The sequence below is a fragment of the Myripristis murdjan genome, chromosome 16 (assembly GCF_902150065.1).
Source record: "Myripristis murdjan chromosome 16, fMyrMur1.1, whole genome shotgun sequence".
Lineage (NCBI taxonomy): Eukaryota > Metazoa > Chordata > Actinopteri > Holocentriformes > Holocentridae > Myripristis > Myripristis murdjan.
Window position 1 is genome coordinate 33,710,381 of NC_043995.1, and position 9,666 is coordinate 33,720,046.

At 44.8% G+C, this 9,666-nt stretch overlaps 1 protein-coding gene across 1 annotated transcript; it reads right to left on the reverse strand.

The window, feature by feature from the left end:
• Positions 1-1,854: 1,854 nt before the first annotated feature.
• Positions 1,855-8,017, reverse strand: LOC115374353 (protein asteroid homolog 1-like). Its single transcript, XM_030073211.1, has 4 exons — positions 6,782-8,017; positions 5,874-6,047; positions 2,546-2,682; positions 1,855-2,092 (listed from the first exon to the last, which is right to left on the reverse strand). The coding sequence occupies exons 1-4, from the start codon at positions 8,015-8,017 to the stop codon at positions 1,855-1,857; spliced, it is 1,785 nt and encodes a 594-aa protein (XP_029929071.1).
• Positions 8,018-9,666: the final 1,649 nt, after the last annotated feature.

Consider the following 9,666-nt stretch of genomic DNA (forward strand, 5'->3'; position numbering starts at 1 on the left):
ACCACACTGGAAATTTTCTATTTTCTTATAGCCTACCATTTACATTTTTTAACTGAATTAGAGGCTCACCGGAAAATGATCTTAATTTTACAAAACTTAACTGTTTATTTGAATGTGATTTAACAAAATAAACAAAATAAATAACAAAATAAATTTTGAATTACAAAAGATTCACTATTATTTTGCTACAAAATTATAATTATCTGTACTTCAGCTTTTCTTTATCATTTAAAAAATCTGTTTTTTGGTAAGAATATGTTAAAAGTAAAGTATTTCATGTATTTATATAAAGACTGCTTGTAACATAGCAGTAATAATGTATGTGTATGCTACAGATAATTAATGCTTTTTACAGTCGGCAGATTTAATTTTACACTACATTTCTGTTTTTTTTTTCCCCGACATTTTCTTCTTCTGATATTTTAACTGTGTACATCGACATATTAGGGTTGCTGTAGGGACAGGAAAACATTATGAAGCCTGAGTAATATTTCAAGGAAAAAAATCTGAATTTTTGAGATTAAAGTGGTAAATTTATGAGAAAAAAAACCCTGAAAAATTTCAAGATTATAAATTCACAAATTTATGCGAAAAAAAAACCCAAAACAAAACAAAAAAAACAAAAAAAAAAAAACAGTGAAACCAGCTGTTCTCCTCCTGTGGGATCCAGTCAGAAGGAAATCCTGCTGGTCTGAGTCCAGAACCCCAATCTCCTCCTCAGCATCTGGACTCTGAAGAGACGTTGCTGTTACTTGGGCCGATTCAGAAGAAAACAATCTGCTGATTCTGGGCTCAGATCAGCAGGATCTCCTTGTTCCTGAATCCCATGTCAGAGTAGAATCTGCTGAGGGGATCAGCTGCAGGCCTGAGACACGGCCAGCAGGGGGCAGCACAGGTGGAGCCACGGACACAGAGGAAAGAAATGCTAAGAGTTTGTTCTCTGTAAATGTGTGACTTTATAGTGTCAGAATTTTTCCTCATAAAATTTCTGACTTTAATCTTGAAAATTCTTGGAATATCACACCCCTTCCCTGGCTCTCAGTTCAGTTCAGTTTAGCTTTATTTATCCCAGTGGGGTAATGCAGTGTGCTAAAACAACAGGACTGGACACAGTCGTTAAGAAGCTAAAAAGTTAAAAAAGTTAAAGAAGGTACATAAATAAATTAATTGTACAAAATGCAAAATGGATGCGAAGCAGCATCCAGAACAGCCCATACACGGCAGCGAAAGTGCAAACAGCGAGCATTATCATCATCATCATCATCATCATCATCATCATCACCATCATCATCACCATCATCATCACCACCACCATCACCATCATATGATACAGCACTAATAGTGCTCAACAATAAGTCAAGAAACAACAAGAACAGCAGCCAGGTAAGTAGCCACAGGTACAAGTTAAATACAACTCCTCCCCTGATGTGACTTCAGAGAGGAAATGTCTGTGGGGATAAAGGAGTGTTTGTACCTGTTGCTTTTAACAGAAGGAAATCTGAGCCAGAGGGCCAAAACTGGAACTCAGAATGTAACAGGTGGGAACCGTCTGATAGAATGGCATTAGCCTTCCTGACAATCTGCCTGTGGAACAGGTCAGATAAAGTAATCTCATCCAAATAATTAAAAAAAAAATTGCACCAAGAAAGCTTTGGCTGTTGCTGTCTGCTTCTTTCTGTCCAAAATAAATAAAGGACATAGACAGGACATTGAAACTCAGATGGATGGATGGATTCCTGGACAGGTTCAAGCCACAGAGAGTCAGTTCCAGCCTCGGCGCTCCTTTTTGCGACCGAGCTCTGGGTTTTTGGGCTGGCGGCCTCGCTCTTTGGCTTTGTGGCGAGTCACCAACACTCAGTCTCCACCCTGGTCTGCCGTCGCTGCCTCCTTGTCTTCGTCCGGGAGGTGCAGCTGCTCCAGGTTGGCGGTCAGATCCTCCAGACTGTGTGTGGTTCTCCTATGCCGGGCCTGCTGCACGGTGGCCAGCAGGGTTCGGTAGAGCTCCAGGCTGGAGGGCGTCAGGAGACGCTCAGGTTGCATTCCCCTCCTCAGGCTGTGGACCAGCTGGTGGAACAGCTTTCCCTCATACAACCTGGAGAACATCAAGAGAAGACAGTTGGAGTCACACAACATCAGCTAGAGCAGACTCATGAGTATGAACTGGGGCTGAACGAGCCCCCACCGTTTTACACTTCCTGCCTGCTGCAGCTCCTTCAGGCTCCGAGTCCCTGCTGCTGTTTGAACGCTGGACAAAAGGCTGAGCTGCTCCAGGCTCCTGGTTCTTAAGGCTTGTACTGAGTCTGTTGTAGGGGAGCATTACTGTCCTGATACTGAGCTTCAGACAGCAGAGAAACCTGCAGCACTGACTGCAGAGCTGCTGTTTGCTGCTCAGTCTCTTTCAGCTGCAGAGTGAGGTTTCCATCCAGTTGGCTGACGTGCTGGGAAACTTGACCCATCACTTGATAGTTTGACCCAAACGCTCTTTATGATGCTGTTAGTAACTGTGGTCTGGTGTTGGTTGTAGTGATTGGCTGTGCAGTCTCACCAGGTACCCTGAGGCTCAGGCAGAGGGACGCCCAGCAGCTGGTTGAGCTGCATGCTGAACATCACACAGGACTGCCACTGGTTGAAGGCGTGAGCCACATCTTGATCCAGACTGGGTGTAGCATCTGTGTTCTCCACCTGCAAAGCTACAACACACACATCACTCAACAGTTCATCCACATGCTGTACTTGGAGAAGCTGTTGGCTTGTGGCTCTCAAAGTGTATGTGGGTGTAGCAGTGGTATTTGTGCATGTACAGATATATCTAAGGTCAAAGGTCAGGCATGTCAAAGTTTGCTTTCTGCAGTCCAAAATTTCACCAACCGCTCAAGTGTTTCAATAAAATGTAAATGTTGCTGCTTGCTTTGGTGTAAAACAGGGGGGTGTGCTCTCTCCTGCGGTGTTTGCCATTTATATCAACGGTCTAGCTCTAGAATCCAGAAGGCAGCTGCTGGTGTCGGAGTGGGAGACTGTATGGTTGGCACTCTGTATGCAGATGATACAGTCCTGAAAATGACATGGTGTGCTGTTGGTGTAAGAAATGGAGACTGAAGATAAAACTCAGGTTATGCATCTCAGGAAGAGGGTAGAGTGACAGTCTCAGTTTAAAATGAATTTTCCTTCAACAATTTTGCCATACACTGCTTACTATTAATACTTAGCACTTATTTTCATCTTTCATTCATTCATTCTTTCCCCTGTGGCACTTCACGCTTGGTATTGTTTAGTTTAACGTGTTCGTTTTGAGTGGAAAATCTGACTGACGGCAATCATGGATCTTGCTTTATGGGAGATGATCTGCTTGTTTTTGGGACTTTTAAACACGTATTTCACTCAAGGATTTAATGACAACAACGGTCCAGGCACGTAGCCCCTGGAATCAACTACAGCAGAGAGAGACCCTTCTGCTGTTGCACAATCATGTTTCAGCGTCTGCTTCTGCTGTCATCGTATCGATCCCGGGTTGTTTAAAAATAACCTCGAAAAGGAATAAACAACGGATGAAGCGCAAACGTGGCTGTAAAAGTAGCATCTGTCAACGGCTCAAAAGGCAGAAGAACAATCCTCCCCTGCCTGCAACGCTGTTCATCAATGCGCAGTCTCTCAGATCGAAATCAGATGAACTGCCCGCTACCTTCATGAGTACTGGAACGCTTGTGTCCTTGCAATTACTGAGACACAGCTGGACAACAACACAGCCTCCAGTGCGGTGGAGCCAGCTGGTTTCTCTGCCTTTGGAACTGTGTTGGGCTGTCAAGGTGAGAGAGCAACTGTGCACCCCTGATTAGGGATGGCGAAAATGGAAAATTTTCTTGGTCGATCACCGGGCCTCATTAATCGGTTTATTTCGGTTAACCGAGAATATTATTTTACCGTCTGTAAACCATAAAAGAATAACTGCAACAAATAGAAGCTAGCAGCGCTAGCACCGGCGCCATTGTCTTGCCCCGGACGCATACCACTACGTCCGCGACAAACATAAGCTTGGCTTGTTTCTCCCGTAGATATCTATAATATCTATAATATAATTATAATATACTATAATATAATTATTATCGATATCTATGGTTTCTCCGGTCTGTCTCTACCGAGCTGACCTCTGTGCATAATGACGTCATCGAAACCCGGCAGAGCGTCCCGTCGCCATGGTTACCGTATTAAACTGTATGTAAGTGCAAGAGCAACTTCTCCGCCTTCAGGAACAGTTGGAATTTTTCGATCGATAAAACCTTACGGTAGTTACGGTATTTACAATCTGACATGTGCATTTGTGTCGGCGACGACACGTTCGGACTCGAGTGCCTGTAGAGAGAGTGGCGACAACTCCGTTCACTCCAACGGTTCCGTTTTTTCACAGCAATGGCGGCGTAAGGAGACCCTCTCTCTACAGGCACTCTAGTTCGGGCTTAAAGGTTTTTAACCGACAAGATTATTCGGTTAAAGTTCAAACGGTCAACAACCGGTCAAACGGCCACCGGTTAGCATCCCTATCCCTGATATAGAGCTGCTCTCTGTCTCACTCCAACCCTATTATTTACCAAGAGAGTTTCCTCAGATCTTTTTTTTACCTTGGTGTATATTCACCCAAAGGCCCAATTATATTAAAGCTACTGAAACTATTTTTTATACTTGACAAAGACTTGAGGCACTCTCTCCTGATGCGCCCAAGTTCATTCTGGGAGATTTTAATAAGTGTCCTGTTAAAAAGTCCCTGTGCACATGTTATCAATGTGTTGATTTCCACACCAGGAAGAAAAAGTCACTTGACTTATGTTTTGGACCTGTGAAGAACGCTTACATGGCAACCCCACTTCCCCACTTGGAGCATCTGACCACAATGTGGTTTATCTCCGTCCTACTTACCAGAGGCTGCTTGAGAGGGAAAAGCCTCAAATAAAGACTGTTAAAGTGTGGGACAATGAAAGTATTATGGCATTGCAGGGCTGCTTTGATTGTATTTTATGGGAAGTCTCTGACAGCCCTGACATCAATGATAAGGTAGCGCCAGTGTCTGATTATGTCAATTTCTGTGTGGATTCTGTGTTACCCACTAAGTCATTTAAAGTTCATTCCAGTGATAAGCCTAGGCTGTCCAGTGAAGTAAAGAAGCTAATTATCCAAAAAAGGAAAGCTCATAGAAATCAGGATGAGCATGCAAGAAGGGAGCTACAAAGAGAAATTAAAACACAGTTTTCTCTGGACAAACACAAATACAAACTTAAGTTAGAGGCCTCCATATCTTCCAGAAATTCCAGAGAAGCCTGGCAGGAAGTTAAAATGATGACAAGTATATCTCACAAGGGCAGGGGAAAACCCCCCTCAGCCCTAACGGGAGTGAAGGAACTGAGATGGCAAACCAGCTAAATGCCTTCTTCTGCCGTTTTGAGAGTAATACTCCTGGCTGAGGCCCCCACTGTGTCACCCTCTCTACTTCCTCCTCCTCCAAGCGTTGAAATCGAGGAATTCCAAGTCCTTCAGCTCTTTAGAGGCTGTAATGTGAGGAAAAGCCCTGGGCCACATAATATCTGTGGTAATGTTTTAAAGAATCGCGCTGAACAGTTAGCCCTTGTGTTCACTGAGATTTTTAGTTCCTTAGATTATTTCAAAATTGCTCTGATTTTTTTTTGGTGTTAAACCTTTCATGTTTTCTCAAGATTTTATATTTCTTAATGTATTTCTATGCCTCTGTAAAGCACTTTGAATTGCTTTGTGTATGAATGGGAGTATACAAACAAACTCGCCTTGCCTTCATGGTGATGGCTGCTGTGTGTGTGTGTGTTTGTGTGTGTGTGTGTGTGTGTCCTATCTGTGCTGGTGTGTGTGGTCACCAGTCCCAGCAGCAGAGCCTGCAGCAGGTGCTGGTGTGGAGTGGGGCTCGCATTCTGCATCCAGTAGCAGATAACAGCCACCAGGAGGCGCAGGTGAGGCTCCACGCCCTGAAAACAGGACGGCACCACCTCCAGAACCTCCGTCAACACCCGGACACGCTGTGAGAGCTCCGCCTGGTGGAGCGGGACAGACAGTGCAACACAAATGTGAATAGTTTTTTGGCCAAGAGCCAAAAAAACTATTCATAATAACTTTAGAAAGATATCACAAACTGGAGCGCTCTTTCGGTCACTGTCAGTCACGGTATTTTTTACATTTATAACTGACCCTCTCAGCCGGCCTGACTGATTGACTGCTGTTTGTGGATTCTGTGACTCGGTTCATGGCACAACAAGCTGAAGTCTCCAAAATCCACAGATCAACACAAGCCAGAGCACCGATGTTATTTGGTTCACACAGAAGATTCAATCATTTAGGACATTTAAAATATCTTTGGACTGGTGGCTGGTCCAAAATATTTGATGCTGGAGCACAGTTCGATCAGACAGGCAGACAGACAGACAGACAGACAGACGGGCAGGCAGGCAGACAGACAGACAGGCAGACAGACAGGCAGTTAGACAGGCAGATCTTGCGTCATGATCACGCATCAGGATGCATTTTTCATTGGTCTACTTATTTTCAGGAGATTAATTTGCGAGATTAAAAACGTAGCCTAAATTTACAAGAAAAAAAAAATCACAAATTTATGAGAAAAAACATGAAAATTTAGGCCTAGAGTTTTGTCCCTACAGTGGTCCTCACATCACATCGTACTGATGTGATGTGCTCTTTAATAGCATTGCTGTTGTTGTGCGTAGTAGTAAGGTGGTAGTAGCCTATATTGTGACTGTAAAAATGAAGATACCTTATCCAGGGAGTCCAGGCTCAGCTGCCCAGCGGCTCCTCGGCAGACCGGCCGGACCTTGAAGCTGGCCAGCAGGAGGCCCTCCCGGTCGTTCTCCTCCACCTCCTCCTCGCCCAGCAGCAGCCCGTACATCACCTGGCGGATCGGCCGGGAGGTGAGATGGGAGCTGGGCAGGTCTTTGTGCTCCACCACGGCAGGAAGGCGGACCCTCCTCAGCCGCAGCACGTTCAGGATGGCTTTGTTCAGCCGGCCCTCGGTGAAAGGCAGGCGGAACCAGTCCGGGACCAGAGCCTGGTCCTCCGGAGGGAAGGGAGGCACTGTCCCATCAGTAAAGAACCGGCCCAGGGCGCTGGGAGGCAGCTGGTACTCCTCCATGCCCACAGACAATCTCTGCAGGACCTCCGCCTCTTTCTGCCTGCTCACCTCCCCCATCAGCCTCAGTGATGCCACCAGGGCCTCCTGGGGCTCCTGGAAGCCCCTCAGCCAGCGGAGCAGCGCCTCCAGGTAGCCTGATCTGGTTTTCTCATGGGCTCTCACGTGGAGGGTCACCCCCATGTCCCGCAGCTTCACATAGTCGTTCCCAGCCAGCGCGGCGAAGGCGGGCAGGACGCGGCGCTGGATGTTGTAGAAGGAGCAGAAGCTGGAGGCGGTGTATTTCTTACAGGGGACGTAGCCTCTCTGCGCCGCCACCTCCCACTGGAAATGGGGGATGGGCAGCAGCCCCGCCGGCAGGTCAAAGATGTAGAAGTCGCTGTCTTTGGAGAGCACCGGACACTGCCACTCACTTGCCAGGGCGGCGACCTCCTGGTCTGCCTCTGAGAAGGACAGGGCCACCGGGACCTCCAGCCGGACCAGAGTCCGTCTGAACAGCGAGATGCACATCAGCGGCAGGATGTTCTCCTTGGTCTGTTTGCCCAGTGACTTTTCATGGGCTGCTTGGATCAGTGCCTCGGCTCGTTGTTTCTTGGTTTCCAGCTTCTTATCAGTGTGGTCATCGCCTCCGTCCAGCACCACGTAGGGCTGGATCCCGCAGCCCCTCAGCGCTTTGACGAACCTCTCGATCAGGTCCGCAAACGCAGCATAGTCCCCGCCGTACGTCTGCTCAAGACTCGCGCTGCAGTACAGATGGAACGGCAGGTTACGGCCATCCACCACCAGCCGGCTGTCCCTGAACTGGACGTCCCGGTAGATGTGACTGTTGGCCTTGATGAAGCTGGTCAAGCCTTGAATCCCCATCCTCCTGACCGCACTAATGAAGTCAGGGAGCTGCCAGGACATGATTTCCGGATTAAGCTATGAAACTTGTTTTCATTTCCTCATTTGCTCACCTGCAAGCGAGCAGCAGTTTGGGTTGGGCTTGATTCATATCTGATCGTGACCAGACGCTGTGCAGTGCTGCTGCTTGGTGTGTTTACTGACTGTCTGTGGAAAGTGGCAGCGACAGGAAGCCTGCGGCTCAGAAACCTGCAGCACATCAGACTGTGTGACAAACTGTCAGTAAGAGTCACTCCACCAGACCGAGGGATTTTGCTCTACAGAGTCTGATATGAAAATTATATTAAATCCAATCAGCAGTAGTAAATAAATAGTAAATAAATAAATAATAAAAGAAAATAAAAGAAAAAATACCTGGAAATAAAAAGTATTTAAAAAAAAAAAAAGAGAACTATATTTACAATTATTAAAACGACAGGCTATATTTAAATGGCCAGATTTCTTGTGTTTAATGCTTGTCAAAGGCATCTGAACAAGCATCCAGAACATGAATAAGACATTCTCAGAAAATTGGTAAAAATAATCAGTAGTTAAATTAGAGGTAGGTACATAATACAAATCGATATAGTGTTCCACTTTTTTGGCATTTTTCTGTTTTTATTTTATTTGATAATTTAAAAAAAAAATTCTTTTTTGAATCAAATTTCCGGGTCATCTTCTTGTAAACTTTTATTAATTTCCTGTGTATTCCTGGGTCACTTCTTCGTGAAAAACATCTTTCACAAGTGTTTAAAACGTCCATCCGGGTTTGAAAGGGTTAAATAAAGATGAAACACACAAACACAGGGAGGAAAGGCAGCCGACGGCGTTTATTGCAGAATATATTAATAAGACAATCAGATGTGAAATTACAACAGCGTCTAAAAGGCAGAACCTTGACGCCCTCTGTTCTACTGATGAATGTAGACACACACACACACACACACACACACACACACACACACACACACACACACACACACACACACACACACACACACACCTTTACTCTGGAACAAAACTCCAGCATATATTGTGGAAACTTTTTCTGAGTTAATATTTTAATATTGTGACGTGGACATGAACACGTGAGCTGAAGGTTTTGTCCGAGAACATCCGGCTGGATTTTTTGATTTGATAAAAAAAGACATTTTTAAAAACTCTTTTGCACAGTTCAAACCACATCATGCAGATTCACCTGTTAATGTGGTTTTATTTCCCTGATGGAGATCCAACAGCTGGGAATGACACGACGTGAAGTAAAATAATAGTAATAATAATAATGAAAAAATTACAATAAATGGATATGACTTAAGCGAGACTTTGAGCTTTCACTTCATACAGGTGTAATTTTTTAAAAATTGATTCCCGTTTCGTGTCTTAACGTTAGTTTGTTTCTGCGCTTCCACGGATATTTAGCTATAATAACACAAACAATAAAAGCGGAAATTCTTTAAGAAAAAAACAAACAAACAAAAAAAGTATTTAAATGAACTTTTCAGATCCTCCGTTTCCTCCCGCAGAAACACATGTAACCCTCTGAAATCCAAAAATCAAATTACAGGACAATCACCGTGCAACTGCCACAAAATTCATCATTTTTTTTTTTTTTCAAAAAGGCCATCAAATTA